General features: G+C 41.0%; 2 protein-coding genes and 1 long non-coding RNA gene across 3 annotated transcripts; 2 read left to right on the forward strand and 1 right to left on the reverse strand.

The window, feature by feature from the left end:
* Positions 1 to 2267: 2267 nt before the first annotated feature.
* LOC135649016 (uncharacterized) lies at positions 2268 to 3465 on the forward strand. Its single transcript, XM_065167110.1, has 5 exons — positions 2268 to 2509; positions 2585 to 2672; positions 2761 to 2831; positions 2910 to 2966; positions 3058 to 3465. The coding sequence occupies exons 1-5, from the start codon at positions 2366 to 2368 to the stop codon at positions 3205 to 3207; spliced, it is 510 nt and encodes a 169-aa protein (XP_065023182.1). The 5' UTR covers positions 2268 to 2365; the 3' UTR covers positions 3208 to 3465.
* Positions 3466 to 6046: 2581 nt separating this feature from the next.
* LOC103998093 (uncharacterized) lies at positions 6047 to 7316 on the forward strand. Its single transcript, XR_672680.3, has 3 exons — positions 6047 to 6397; positions 6474 to 6506; positions 6585 to 7316. It is a non-coding gene; the product is annotated as an uncharacterized LOC103998093 (long non-coding RNA).
* Positions 7317 to 12773: 5457 nt separating this feature from the next.
* Positions 12774 to 14151, reverse strand: LOC103998094 (transcription factor MYB2). The gene is made up of 3 exons (XM_009419484.3): positions 13877 to 14151; positions 13620 to 13749; positions 12774 to 13543 (listed from the first exon to the last, which is right to left on the reverse strand). Exons 1-3 carry the CDS (start codon positions 14034 to 14036, stop codon positions 13051 to 13053), a joined length of 783 nt encoding a protein of 260 aa, XP_009417759.2. The 5' UTR covers positions 14037 to 14151; the 3' UTR covers positions 12774 to 13050.
* Between the last annotated feature and the right edge of the window lie 2179 nt (positions 14152 to 16330).

Here is a 16330-nt window from a genome sequence, read left to right on the forward strand (position 1 = left end):
CAATCGAGCCGCAGTGCTTACGGGTTTGAAGTAGTTATGACGTACGTGAGCGAGTAAAGGCAGACCAGTTCAGTTGCAGGTAAGGAAATATTTAGTAGCAGATTAAATATGTGCCGATTGTGTTTCATGTGACTCTTCTTTATGTTTGATGTTATAAGATAATAACACTGCCGTGCACGTGCTATCATTGGTTCATGAAAATAAATAATGGACTCTGTGGAGTAAGCCTTAATGGGCAGTGTTCTGTTGGTCTTACTCGATTATGATTTAGTCGGATTATAATAAGCAACATCCAATTTGACTTGAATCGATTTGGATTTCGATTCGATTATGAACTTAATCATCTGGCTCGATCGAATCGGAACCAGAGAGGAATCGAGTTCACAATCTGATCTATTCTGATTATTGAATCAGCACAACATAAATCGGCTGTCATTTAGTCTTCTATTTTTCTTTTATCTTTATCGTATTGTATTAAGTTTGGTTCATATTTGTTTGGATAGATTTATAAATTTATATATTTATTGGATGAGTTAGCACGGCCCGGTCCACGGGTCAATATCAGGAGTTCTTTTGCCGATTGAGCTGGATGTTGAGGCCGATATGGCCCTCACGACGGGGTGCTGATCAGCGTTCCTTGGTGTGCTGATCCAGGCGCTATGAATGCCGAGTGGCATCTCTCCTTCTCTGGGGTAGTTGGCAACTCGTCTTCGTGAGGTGGTCGTGTTTTTATGTAAAAATGGTTCTCGTCGGGATCACCCGACGAGGCCCCTCCGACGAGCAAGTCAGTGGAGTGATCCATTGATCTTTTTCTCCCTCTCTTCTTGGATCAGGTCGAGTATACCTGCATGCGGGTATTGGTCGGGCCCTGATCCGATATGGCTGTTGGCTTTGGGGGCGAAACAACCTCTCTGACGAGATGACGTCTTCGGGGGTGCTTGAGCGGCGTCAGACGACATTGCCCTAACAGCAGACGACATCGCCCCCAACTCTTAGGGTGATCAGGCCGCACAGTTACACCGTTGGAGCTTAACATGGTGTGCACCCCGCGATTCTGGAGGCGTACGGTATCGCGATGGTCTGAAGCGTTTGTCAGTGGTTCACATATGGTCAAAATATACCCTATCAATATTGATAAAATAATAAGACTTTAGATTATTTCTAATTGAGACTTTAGATTTCTTTATAGTTTACGAAGAAGATTACGAGAGAATACATCAGAACTAAAGTTATGTGCTTAGTACTACTCATCTCTCAAATCGATGATCAATCCAAAATATATAGAACAACTTAGATAATTGATAAGGAAATTTCACCAATTATATGGTAATCTTAGCCTATCGTGGAAGGACATATTGTATTTTCATAATTTATGAAAATACTTTATTTGTAACAAATTCCTATTTTATGTAAGCTCAAATTCAGTGTTATCTGAATTCATTTAGGAATCATATCAAGACTTCTTGGGTCGGTCAATATATTTAATTTAAATATATGTTCAAATATATAAAATAATTTAAAATTATACACAATAAAAAAAATAAAAAAAATATTAACTTTTTTTAAAAAAAATATATACAAATGAAAATAAAATTTTATTTGTATTAAAGTTGATAAATTTTTTTAACATTAACCAACATCATAAACATACGCATTCATCCAGATTAAATAATAATAATAATAAAATCTTGATAATAATTATGCTAATCTAATTCAAAATAAATTTAAAAAAATTATTTATTCGACATAATTGTGATGACTTAAATAGCACATACACATGAATTCTTACCAAAATAGATATTTTTAGTCATAAAAATGCCATTAGGTAATTTTACCAATAAGTCAATTCCGTATTGTAATCTGATTTTTTAAACTTTTTTTATTTATTAAAATATTTGTTTTTATTCTCCTCATGTTTATTTTGGTGCTTAAATCTATTTCTGCCTATCTATGAGCTCTAATTTAATCTCTCTCATTTTCTTCTTTTTCATCATTAATATTCAAGTCACCTTAAGAGTTATTAATCATAATTTATTTCTCACATAAAACGATTTAAGTTAAGAAAAAAATAAATTTAATGATTATATATATATATATATATATATATATATATATATATATATATATATATATATATATATATATATATATATATATATATATATGTGCTTATGGCAGTTTTGATAATAAACGACAACAAGAGTGGCGTTTGTTATGGGTCCCGAGAAATATCTCGCGGCGCGAATCCTTGGGATCATCAATCCCCTCTGTCTTAACACACCGCGCGAGCACGACTTCTCATCGTCATAGATATTTTTCGCAGCCCAATCTCCCCCGCCTTTCCTCCTTCCATAAATCGGCATCGATGGTGTCGCGTGCAAATCGATCTCCGTCAATGGACGCTTCCGGTGCCGGATCCGACGGCTCCTCCTGCTACTACTCCCACCTTGGGATTCACCGCAATGCCTCCGCCTCGGACATCCGCGCCGCGTATCGCCGCCTCGCCCTGGTACGTCGTCCGTTCGTCTCCCCCATCTTTTGTTGGGCCTGCTTGTAATCGTCGGCTTTCCGGGGTGCTGGGCAGAAGTGGCACCCGGACCGGTGGGCGAAGGAGCCGGCGGCGGCGGGGGAGGCCAAGCGGCGGTTTCAGCGAATCCAGGAAGCGTATTCGGGTAAGCATCGGTGTTAGGTTTTCGTTCATGCCGTTGGCAGTCGCCGTTTGGTCGAATAACGGAAGCAGCGGTCTGGTGTTCCCCACAGTGCTCTCCGACAAGGGTAAGCGCGCCATGTACGACGCCGGCCTCTACGATCCTCTCGATGACGACGACCAGGTACTCTGCTGCTGCCTTTTTCGAAAAAAGGAAATTAATTATCAATTTATTATATATACCTATATTTTGGACGGCCAGGATTTCGCCGATTTCATGCTAGAGATGCTGGCAATGATGGACGGTGTCAAACCGGAGGTAAGGTTTCCGCACTCGTCCGCTTCTTATTTCTTTAGATACCTACGAAGACCGCATCACATAAAGGTGTGATCTCTGACACAACTGGCAGAAGCCGGACACGTTGGAGGACCTGCAGCGGATGCTGGCGGAGATGATGGACGGTGATTCAGGGAGCTGCGGCGCCGGGGCCCACTCGAGTGGCCATCGAGGGCCGTTGGATTCGTCCAGGAGGAGCCGTGGCGGTCCCACGCGGAGGTGAAGCGATCTCTGGCCACGTACTCGTTTGGAAAAGGAGAGAGGAGCGTCGAAGTAGTGGGGTAATGTTATCGATGGTTTGGAGCAGCAATGTGATCCCTTCGAAAGAAGAGTACAATTGTGGCTCCATGTGCGCGTAAGTAGATTTATGGGTTTGTTTTGATCAAACGTAATGAGTAGTAGTAGTAGTAGTAGTCTAAGGGGTTGAGTTAAATTGGTGTTGGGCCCGATCAATCTCAATTGCAATTTCTATTTGCTGTAAGTTCTCATTCACATCAGGTTGGCACCAATAGAACTGCGAAATCGCAAAATCATGTTTATAAATAACTCTCAAGATTTGTCATTTTCAAGCTTGGCTAATTGAATCACCCAACTTTAGAAACAAGCTTAAATCATGATATTTTACTTCGTAAGACAACTCCCAGAGCCCATCACGAATTACCTGCGGAACTCTCCTTTGCAACCCCATCACAGCCCACAGTTTACTACTCTGAAGAAGGTGAGAAATATGACAATCTATAAGAAGACAGACTACAACTAGACATCTTTCTTTCGGGGCTACTTTGTTGTTCCCTGAATCAGTGATAATAAGAGAGAGATGGAATGCATTTATGCATGTGTTTCTGTAGATGCCATGTTTGTTTCTCCCTGCTTCCTACATGTAAATATACTTCTTTTATGTTCACTAGTTAGCTATTCAACTCTCGGAAAGTTTGGCCTACGATATGTTGCAGTTGTGCTGATTACCTTTTTCCAGTGAAGTGGAGTGTAAAGAGAGGTAATGCTGCCTCATGTAATGATCACTCGAGCAGCCACTAAAGCTTAACCCCTCACAAGTCCAAATGACTTTTTTGTTCTGGTCATGCTTGATGCCTGCTGCAGCAACGAGAGCATGCTTTTGTTTGCATGAACGTGGCTTTCCTCACGCAGCACTGAAACAAGCTGCAGCAGGCTGCATTAGTTCTTGCAGCTTTCAGCCAGCGACAAGTAGTAGCTGGTGGCCTATCGGACTTCTCGGTGCAAGCAAGTCACAGTGAGATGCTCCAGTCGTCTTCCTCCAACAATCGCAAGAACTGTCTCACCTCATTCAAGAGTTGAATGCTCTCAGTACACATTCTGAAGCTCCAAGGATCGAGAAGACCGCCACGCCGTGAGCTTATGCTCAGATTAAGCTCGACGAAAGAAATCGAGATAAATAATTAAGAATTTTAACATTGTTGCAACATCTCAGTCGAGATAAAGATTTCGAATTGGATTATTAGTGATCTCAAAAACTTAAATTGTTAGGAAATGATCCAATATATATGAATCCTTGGCCAAACGCTTGTGCTTGCTGCACATAATACTGTGTAGCATTGCAGGTGAACAATAAAGCCACTGACCGAGAAATCGTGGCAGGATACGATCATCATTGATTGACTGAAACCAAAACACAGTTTGTAACATGAATGTACCATTAAATTCACTGAATCTACCATCGAGGGCCACAAACTAAAGCTCCAGTGAGTTATGACTTACTAGTTACAGGGGAGGACCATGGCGCATTGAAGAAGCTGGTCCTAATTCTCATGAAAGGCCAACCTCAACGTATCTGTGTTACCCAAGATGTGACTAGGAGGTTCACGTAATTAAAGGAAAATGTTACGTCTGTAGAACAGAAAACACACAAGTCCACAGAAGCTTCGGAGAGAGAGAGAGAGAAAGAGGGGTAACGTTTGCCATAGAAAAGGTAATCTCTTGAATGGAAAGGCCAGTATTCCATGCAGCGGTGCAGTCACTCCTTTCTGCAGTTTGATGCCAACAGTAACTCTGGTCCTTATCTTTGCTGTTCATTTACCATAACAGCGTAAGCTTTTAATGAAGTCAGGGGATTCACAGTCGTTGTTTCTTTACTGCGACCATGATGGCTTCCATTAATTCTGAAGTCGGGAAGTCAGGTTGCATGCCTGCATCTTAATTCTCTTCAGTGTTCCATCAGGTACGTGGAAAGTTGAATCACGTAGAGCTTATCAAAGAAGTCTTCATCTCCATCAATTACTGCATCTCTCTCTCTCTCTCTCTCTCTCTCTCTGTCTCCCATCTTGAATCTTAGTATGTGAAGCACTCCTTTCTGTGGAGATCATTTTGCTTATCACCTCCTTTTTGGAAGTATAGGAGATGCATCTTGACATTTATGCAGCTAAAAACATAGTGCAGCCGACTATGTTGTGCAAGTGCAGTCTGAGAAGATTTGTTTAGCCAAGAAGAACACCCTTCACCGAGCCAGGAACAGTGTGTAATGAATACAGAGCGAGGGCATGACTCGATGTCCACCTCGAAACAATACTTTCACAGTGATGGAAACCATGGCTTTCAATACCAAAGCAACAGCTGACCCTCCTTCGCTCACCATTGCTTGATTCCTGCTTGCGTGGCCAACGAAGGCGCTGTTGCCACGTGGGCGCTCTTCCGGAGAAAAGTCTTCCGGTGGAGCCCCCCTCCCTTTGACTGATCTCCATAATTCTCCTTCTTAAACACCAAATGATTAATTTTTTATATTTTAATTAAAAATAAAAAAAATCATATATATTAATATATTAATCGTGAATAATCAGTTTGGATTCAAAAATTATTGGTTCAAAAAATCATCAATTTTAATTTTCAAAAATTAAAAATATTATTTTTAATTCTCATTTATTTGAAACCGATTATTTTCCCCTCTTCCTTTATATCTTTTTTATACATAATATTATAATGTCAGTACGTCTCCTATTCTTATAGCAGCAACAGGTCGGGCGCGAAACAAGACACGACAGCCACAGCGCTGAGACATGATTGATTGTTTCTATCACATGCGACGATGGGCGTCCGGCAGTCTGTTCAACTGCAGGCTTCAGCACATTATTCTCTGCCTGCCTTCCTCGAAACCTAATGGGAAGCTGCTGCTTGAAGTTAGACCTAACCCCAGTCCTAACGCTCATGTCAAGCTACTCCCTTGTGAGTCCTTCCAAAGACTACTGAATCATACATACCCAACCTCTGTGGCCTTACCTTCTCCTCCTTGTGTCATTAAACCCACCTTCCTCAGTGAGTACTTATATCCCTCAGCCCACTTCACCACCGAGTACACGTCTCAAGTAGTTCCCTGGGTCTCCTTTGTCTCACCTGCTCTTTGATGATGTTCCAAGGCTTTCTTAGCTGAGGTGATGATTGTGGTGAGAGATCTTTACTGTTTTTCGTATGGTTTTGTTTCGCCTGCTGTTTTGATCACTTCTCTTACATGTATTTTAGGTCTGAAGCCGGAGGATGGACGATAAGGACTCAGTAAGAGGGAAAAGAAAAGAAAGCATGCCAATTTCCACCTTTTTTTATGGCCTCCTAAATCGTTTTCAGTTCTTGCAGGTAGCCTCCTTGGATCCTACGGCGGTGCAGGAAGTCATGCCTATTTCCGCCGTCACCGACATCGTAAGAAGTTGGATTAAAGGTCAAGGGACGCTAGCGTTCCATGGTCGTTTGATCTTCGGATGCAGGAGTTGGTCTTTGTCGGTGTTATCTAATATTTCTTGTTAGTTCTGGAATGGTGTTATCCCATCTGAGCTTTTCTCCCTTCCCGACTATCCTTCTTCAAACCCCACACCACTGCCCGCAAGATCAACTGTTCTTGACCTTGTAAGACCTTTTCTTGATCTTGTAAGGCCCAATTCTCCATCTGTTTTCCTCGTCGTCTGCTTCATCTTCATCGTCTCCTCTCTCCACGTGGAACGAGTCAATGCAAACAATCTTCCTCTCTTCTCGCTCCTCTTCTGCCCTCCCCTCCTCTCTATCCCTCCTGAGCTATTTCACCAGATGTGCTTCGAGATTATCTAGCTCTTCTTACTTTTAAACTTGTTAAGATCCACTTTGAGAGAGGAGCTTTAATAGGTTATCATTTCTAAGGTAGAATATCTCCAACTGTTTCAATATTATTATGTTTTGCAGCCATCCATTTGTTTTGCTTCACATGTTAGGCAGTATATTCTTCTTCCCGTCATAAATCGAGCTGGTACAGCATGTACAAGGCTGTGGATCTTTTCGATGCTTTTTGTATGCCAGTTTTCTGTGATTTCCAATGAAATATGCCTTTTGGTGTTATCATATTATTGTTTCGGAGCTTTTCCTTGCAAGACTTGATAGAGAAGTATTCTTCTGTACGTACAGAACGATTCATGCTGATATGATAATATCTTGGACTTGATCACTGGCTTGTCTTCATTCACTCTAAGCAAACTGATGCACATGACATCTGTGGAAGTTCTAATACCTATTTGATATGAATCTTTGAGAAATCTACTCCTGTTTTATGCATCCATAAGGACAATTCTCACCAACTCAAAACTCTGGGCTTTGGTGCTTAGATATGATATATGTATAACAGAAACAAATAGCAGATCATCTGACATTATTATCTATATATTTCCTTAACCAAAGTCTTTCTGTATCCTTTCAGTTTAAGAGAGAGAGAGAGAGAGAGAGAGAGAGAGAGAGAGAGAGAGAGAGAGATGGCACATTGCAGCATGCATGACATTAATGTTTGTTGACCACAGATATGCAATGATGAGTTTTACAGTAGGAAAAGTTTGAACTCCAAAGGAGGAGACAATAATGAATATGGGAAAATGCATGGGACATGGCTTCTTGATTAGGATGTTCTAACTGCTGTTAGAAAAAGAATATATTTGTTTCCACTGCCTTTCTTGTTTATTTATTCTTTTTTTTTTGTTTCTTTTTGCACTTAAAATTCCTCCAATGTCAATAAAATTAATGCATAACTGCAACCCATTATGATTTGGAGGTGATTACACTCTGACTTAATAAGATATTGCCTCTACAAAATAAACAATGTCAAAAAGAAGGAATAAGATTTTGCACTTGTTTTTCGCTGATATTTCCATGAGTTGTAACAAAATAGGAAAGCCATGGTAAGAACAGGTCATTTCTTAACCTGTAAAGGCCAAAGATACACATGCTCTGGCACCAACTTTCGCCACTAATGGATGTGATGATGATGGTGTCCCTATGGCCCAGCATGATGCTCAAAGGCTGTGATGCTTGTGATTGGAAACCATGCCCAGCTTCATCTTCTTTTGGTGTCCCTCTCTTTGTGCTAAGCACTACAGCTTGTCCACCACCATCTGCTCAAACACAGCTTTGCAATCATGGTGCTTTTGAAATGCATTTATGAGGTGCCCACCACCTGGTCCTAATCTTGGTGTAATTCTGCTTTGTATGTTGCAATAGTTGTTTCATATGTTAGAATCACTTATCTTGCAATGCTTTCTCTCTTCCTATTCAAAGCTCTTAAATGACAGCATCAATTCCCAGCACTGAAATGCTATCATACTCTGTGCCAGGTATTTAAGGAGCTTCCAGTGATTCAGAAAAAAAAAAGAAAAGGAACTCATCAATAACCCTATTACTGGTCAAGAACAATCATAACTGATCCTTTACAGAAATAATAAATAGTGGATTTCAGGTGGCACACTTTGTTGTCATGACTGCTGCTTTGGATTAAGTGAACTCAACATAGATTTCCACATGTAGTTACACTCTACTGCAAGAACACCCAACTTCTTCCATTTCACAGACAGCTTTACATGAGACTTTGGGACTCTCTAAAGCTTTGGTTTGTGTCGTCTTTTGCTCACAGCTAAAGTGAAGCTAAGAGAGCTTCCCTCTAGGCAATGAAAACTTAGAGATTTCCACCTCAATCATCTCTGAGTGGAAAATTGTCGAATAGGGAAGGAAGGAGACTGTCTGCAACCTGCAAATTTGTTACCTTCCTGATGTGAAGAGAAGGTTGTTGCCATGCGGTACAGGAAGACTCGTAATTAATTTAGATCATGCTCCTTGCTTGGACCCAGACATGCATGAGGTCATTTATGCTTCAGACAAGTACATTAAATTCTATGAAGTACTCATGAGACCAACTAAGAAAAAGTTGGTGACATGTTGGGCATTGTTGGCTTATTGTCCATTCCTTTTGCTGATGAGTATGGTGTTTGTCTTCGCCTGTCCACACATGAGAACCCTACTGTAAAACCACGAGGCGTTGAAGAACAAGCATGTTTCAACATCCGGACTTCATATTATGATGAGTAGAAATATAGCAGATTGATTCTCCAGTTAACTACAAGGGTGTGCTTGGGTTCGGTTCATCATCAGAGAGAAAAAAGCCTTCAAATTGCCACTGTCTACTTCTCCTTTTCAGCAGTTCTTGCTGACTTGATTTATGACACAACACACACTCCTAGTTAATATAGAGAGCAACAACAGAACCTAAAAGTATTGTAGCTTCAAATTAAAACCCAATCAATCTCCCAGTTGTCATTTTTGGCCCTATAAATCACATTCTCATAATGCCATTGTCACAGAAGCACCTCCACTGAGAGAACTCTAACCCAGATAGCTAAAAGTTTCTGAAGATTAATGTGAGTGTAGTTCAGGGAAGAACCGTGGTCAAGCTAGTTGGCAGGTGTGAGTGATTTCTGCAGGAGCTGATGGTGGCTCTCCATTGCAAGGTTGTGTGACCTGGTGGAGGAAAGGTTTTTCTTGATGGTTCTGGATCAAGTCTTTTCTTGGTGAGCCTGATGGGAACTGTTAGCAAAGCCTATCTTTCCACTAGCAGCAGGAGACCTAGCAAGTAAGGACCTCTGGCCATTGACCTCATCCTAGAGGGCTGTTGTTTTCAGTGCATTGATAGGGATCATTTCACTAGGGAGTGTAGCAATGGCCATGTCCACCTTGCTTATGAGTATGTTGGACACATGTTGCAGTCTCTAGTGTAACAGTTCTATTGCAAGAATGGGGAGTTCAATGAGTAGCATCAGCTTTAGTTTTGGTGGTTTGCCACGTCAATCATGTCGCAGAATCTATCTAGTTCGAGATCACCTTCGTCACAAACATAAATGTCGGGAATTAATAGATTTCGTTCGACAATCTCCATAAACCTAAGTGGGATGTATCCGATAAGTGTTGGGTAAACAGCTCATTGGTTCACAGTGAGCTTTAATAGCCCATAGATTTCGTTCAACAATCTCCATAGATTTCGTTCACGGTGGGCTTTAATAGCCCACAGTTCACTTTAGTCTCACCTCTCTCACCTCTCTCTTACCTCTCTCTTCTCTTTTAACCTAAATCTAAATCTAAAAAGGACTGAAAAACTACAGTAATACTATTCAGAAAAAGAGAAGAAAAATAAAAAAAGAAGGAAAGTAAAAAAGACAAGAACAATATAGATACTATTCTCAATCATCTATTCTTATATTAGATTAAATCAGATTTACAGTATATTCTTATTATAATCGCTCAGGGAGATTTAGGATATTGTGTATAGTGACGTATCCTTATATCGTAAATATTCTTTTATGATTGTTGCTTGGATTTTGGGTAAGAAATTTCGAGATTTGTATATTCATTATTTTTATAATAAATTTTCTTTGATTTTTATCCTTCACGTTGGAGTCTTATTTAATTATGATTTCTGTTTAATTTCGTTGTGTGTTACGACTTGATTGTATTTGTTTATATACAAAATTTCTTTTCATCCCGTCAACAAGATTCATCTGCTCAAAGTTAGAATTTAGTTCAACTGGTGTAGCCGATTAATTCCTTAATATCTGCAGCAACCAATAGGGCCAATTTTAAGATCATAAGGCTCCCGCCAATTACTTGAAATTAAATACCGACATCCAAAAGTAGCTACAGAATAGTGATGTCAGAGGAAAGGAGAAGGAAGAACATGATGAGTTCAATTGCTCGACTCTCAAAATCCTTGGTTGTCTACTTCATCGGTAGGATATCCCCCATGTGACTTTCCATCAGGAACAGCACGTTCCCTTGCATCATACTGTTGGCTTCCCACATACGGCAATTAATCCCGACTTTTTGAGCACATCATCATATAGCAAATGAATGTAAGGTTGTAAAGCCGGAGAAGATGTGCTCTAAAACTTACAGACTGCAGATAGGCAGCCACAAACTCGCCACTGTTCGCGTCGTTAAGTCTTATGATTGGTCACTAAATCATTACTAGCAAATTAAAGATACAAAAGCAATTCATACGCCATGGCAGGAGAGCAGTATTCCGTGGCGAGGCGGCTGTTCATCTTTTCTATAGTTTATCCAATGCAACGCAATGGAAACCAGATGATAAAAGCAAAAAGAACAAAAAGGAAGATGTGGGTAATTAAACTTCGACGCACCAACTATATGATTTGGTAAGGAGAGTTACTAATGCCTGCAGCAAGTCAGGCGCCATGAATCTTTCTTTTAGCGGACAAGTCCTGTCCTTTTGGTTAGGCCCTTCATGGGGATAAGGCCTCTGCCACCACACAATATCTCGTGGTTCCAATGGCTTGCTACAAATGCTGGGAAGATGAGAAAAGCCAGATGCATGGGTCTGTTAATCTTTCGAACATGCACGATCAGTGTCTTTGGTGGAAATGGAAGAAGCAATTCCAACATATGTTTATGCCGAGAGTGGTAAGCTTGGCTTCCCATTTCCTCCTTGATTTCTTACTTGCTGGCGATGCTTTCAGTACACAAGTGGCAAACGCTGAGGGATGGATGCTTACAGAAACCTATCCTTGTCGTTTAGACTGACAGTGCTGCATTAAGCCAGCCATAGATATTGGCAGTACTTTCATTCACTAATCTAACCTTCCACGCAAAGTTTCGGTGGAGGTAATTGCCAGGGAAAGAGGAGGAAAACTTGTAAGGTCGCAACATAAAACATGAAGGCTTTCATCCACGATAAGATCGGAGAAAAGCGCGAGAAATGGCAACATACAGCAAGTTCTATCGTCAGCGGCGGCTGCGAACAGGAAAGGGAAGAGCACGCCGGGGAAATTATTTGGCCCGAGTCAACGTTGACTACTGACCAGTGCGGCCGAAAGCACCACGCTTTCCGTCAGATGACCCAAGCAGGGGCCCGCGGCGTTGACAACCGTTACGTGGCGGGAAGACTTCCGAGCTTTTTCCCGCCAAGTCATCCGACAACTCACTTTACTGCTGGCGTTACACGTCGAGGGCGGCTGCTGTGACTTATTCACGCTATATTGCTCTGTAACGGGCTGTTATGTCGCCTTATATTTGTAATTATTAGGCTGTAGACTACTGGTTTAGCTTAAGGATTCTCTAATCCTCTTTGTTTCCTTCACTTTGGACATGTCTCGGCTAATCATTAGCTGCTGCTGGAGGAAGCGGTCATTGCTTGCGTCAGATACGTCCACATGCATTGCATCTACCACTTGATTTATAAGCTCAGCATCGGATTAGAATAATTATCTTAATAAGCTTGATAATAATGTCACATATGTCTATAACTTGATAATATAATGATCATGGAGAGTAAATATCTCTGCAAGTGGCAAGGAAGATAAAACATCTGGGGAGCCGCTGCTTACAAGTGGCCAACCATGATGATAGGAGTGAATTGGATGGAGACTTGCACCAAGTAGAATGTGTGTGTGTATTATCCCCCTATTGTTTTGTGTCCAAACCAATGGATGTTTCAGACAAAACCGGCAGTAAATTTTGCTTATGGACAAGCACTGATCATAAGTTCCACTATGACGGCAAACATCTTTATGACATTATGGAGAAGATGTACATGAGCGGTTTGCATAGCTCAAATTAATCGTTCTCAATGAGGTCAATTAGAACATACACATACCAAAGAATGAGATTAAAACCATATGTCCAGTGTTGAGGAAGGACAGAGATAGCAGAGGAGAAATGATTGGAGGAGTGCTTGAGAATGTTTTCCCTCTCTTGTTTTTATTTTGCTTCGATCATCTTTTGCCTCCTTTTGGCCCCCAAACTTCCCATTTCAAAGCTGCTGTTGCAACCAGATGTCGTCCACGCTCCACAAGCTCTCCCCCCATCCGCCGTGGTCGAAGTCCGGCAGGTCCGGGCATGCGTACCCGCCGGGGCTCGGTAGCCGAGCTTCCTGAATCCAGTCGACGACGGTGTCGTCGCCGGCCTGAGTCTCGCGGCTCCCCGTGAAGCTCTCGGAGACGAGAGGCGATGAGAACAAAGAGTCGGTCGTGTTTGCTGGTGCAGGCTGGGCGATTGGGTGGAGGGGCTGCATGGGAGCCAGTGGAGCTGCAGCATTCCGATGCATGGCGGCGAAGGAGTTGATGGAGGCCTCGCGGATCCTCTCGACGAGGCGAGGCATCCATACGTACCGCATGATGTCCTTGAACTGCTTGCTGTTCACGTCGCACCGCAGCTGCTTGGCGTGCTTCTGCACCCTGGTCCTCCAGTAGTTCTTGATCTCGTTGTCGGTCCTCCCCGGCAAGTGCTGCGCTATCTTCGACCACCTGCGTCACACAGTTGATGGTGATGGATCCCTCCTCCCCCCCGAAGGACTGGATTAATCAAAGGAGTAAAGCTCACCGGTTTCCCAAACGAGAGTGGAGCTCGAGGATGAGAAGTTGCTCCTCGGGGGTGATGTTGCCACGCCGGACATCAGGGCGGAGATAGTTGAGCCATCGGAGCCTGCAACTCTTGCCTGTTCTTCTCAGACCTGTTTACGGAAATCAAACAAAAGGTCGAGGGGATGAACCGAACTCCATACTTCTTTCTACCAAAGCCATGCACATGAAGAACAGAATACAGCAGTCAAGAGGCGATCGATGAGCTGAACTCCACACCTGCGCAACGAGCAAGGGAGTTCCATCGTCCCTCGCCATGGGTAGTGACATAATTCATCAGTATAAGGTCCTCGTCCACAGTCCAAGGCCCTCTTCTCAGGTCCATCCCCTCTTCGCTTTGCCGCGTGGCAGAGCTGCAAGGCCTTCCGTGAAGCTCCATTCTGCCTCTCAGACCGACGCTTTAAGAGTGTAGTATATCCAAAGGAAGAGAGAGAGAGAGAGAGAGAGAGAGAGAGAGAAGTCGATACGATGAGATCTGGAGAGAATAGGATTGGGTTGGAACTATTTGATCCAAGAGGTGGCGTATTTATAGGCAAAAGAGAGAGGCGCAATGACATTGGTTTCGGCCACTCAAAGCCAAAAGAATAGGCTTTTCACAGCATAAAACCGTGTAACGAGGGCTTTGCAGTTTGACTTTGCTTTCTCTTCTTCTTCATTTCCTCCTCTTCTCTGTCACAGTCAGCTGCCTGCCCTCCTCTCTCTCTCTCTCTCTCTGTTCTCTTCAAGTGATTCTGTGTCAGCTGCATGGAGTTGAGAAACCGATGGGTGAGAAAAGTAGTAGAGCAGGCTGCTTCTTTTGCTGTTGTCCACTGTGAGAGAATTGGGTGTAGTGCATTAGGATATCAAGTGATAGGATTTGATTTGGTCACGTTTTCAACGTTAGGCAGTCTCCGGACGGCATGGATATGGATTAGAGGGCTACGTGGCCTCCTTCTCCGTGATTTCTGTTCAGGTTAAGGCTATGATATGATTACAACATCGAGCTCAATGTAATTATTCTGCTTGACTTTTATGAACATCGAGGGCCACATATTTTCTAAGCAACAGATGGCTGTGTATCGGGTTTCACATTCTCGAGTAGATTGATGAAGAATGTGTGTTGAGTTTGGTCTCCTTCTATTACAAGTGGTTTGATCAAGTCTTAGTTAAACACATAAGCTTACGGCTTGACGTTCTTTGTGATCATCTTAGTTTTATATATGTGTATATATATATATATATATATATATATATATATATATATATATATATATATATATATAAAGCAAGTGGACGTTGATGTATTAGGTTGTACAAACAATTTGTAGGTGATTGATGGGTATGAAAGCTCGGTGATGAAGTATGTATACCACCAGTTGGCTATCTGTATGTTGTCTCGAATTGTATATACAGTAGTAGTTCAGGTTCTTTCCAACATGAATGAATGGTACAAGTGCTTTGGCTACCTACCTTTAAGGACAAAAAGGAAGACGACACACCATTCATTAGCCCACCTGTGGAGTGTCTGCTGCATCCTTTTTGGCGTCTGCACTTTAGGTTCAAAAGGTACTCCGTTTCGTCTAAATGGCAATTGATGATGCACACTTAAGCACCTAATAAATGGATATGCAATTGACTTTTCCTGACTTGATTACGTCCTCCATTATGCTTTGGATTAGCAAACAGGCACATTAGATCGACTTTGAGATATGTCACATGAGCTTTTAGAGATAGTAAATATTGTACTACACAACCTACCTATATCATTTTTACACTCAAAGAAATTATTTTTTATATTAAATAAAATTGAATTATATAAAATAGTATCTCCATATTATGATATATGGTTTCCTAATGAACAAAATATTGAACTCTCTATTGTCCTTTTATGCTCATAATGAGCAAAAAAAATATTGACTTTCATCGAAAAAAATTTTGTTCTACGTATCTTAATATATTTTTTATATGATGGGACTGAAATAAGATATAAAATAAAAAAATATTTTTATTACTCATAATTTTGGTTTGAATTGAGATATGAGTATTTTTTATGCTTGAGAGAAATTTATAAGCAAAGAGATTATCTTTATAACCCTCGATCTTGACCATTGAAGCCATAGAGAATAATGTCATACTTACTTATTCATGTATATCTATATACAACGCATGCGTCTTTTACTTAATATTTAACAGTTGGAGGTAAGCACCTTTTTGAATGTGTTCATGGTGACTTTTTGTGCTTTCAAAGTGCTTTTTGAATGCTTAATGGCCTTCCCAAATGTGCCACTTTATCATGTTTCTTTGACAAAGGTGAAAGATGACCCTCCTTGTGTTTAGACCTAGATTTCCATTCTAGCTTAGGAGTACATATATATATATATATATATATATATCATAGAGCTTACAATTTAGAACATCGTCTTATTATTTATAATTCTTTAAAAAATAATAAAATAATATATTCTATTATTCATAATACCTCTAATTTTTATTTTTTTATTTTTATTCTTTCCTATAATTTTTGCCTACAAAACACTGCTATCACTTGCTCTTCTAACTACTCACACACTCTATTGGATAATTTACAAAAGCTTAAAATATGATATCTTTTAAGTTAATACATGTGACTTAGAACATGATGTCTTCTGAGTTATTACAAAGTATATATAATAATAATATTAAATTATTACAATA

Source organism: Musa acuminata, chromosome BXJ3-9, assembly GCF_036884655.1.
Source record: "Musa acuminata AAA Group cultivar baxijiao chromosome BXJ3-9, Cavendish_Baxijiao_AAA, whole genome shotgun sequence".
NCBI lineage: Eukaryota > Viridiplantae > Streptophyta > Magnoliopsida > Zingiberales > Musaceae > Musa > Musa acuminata.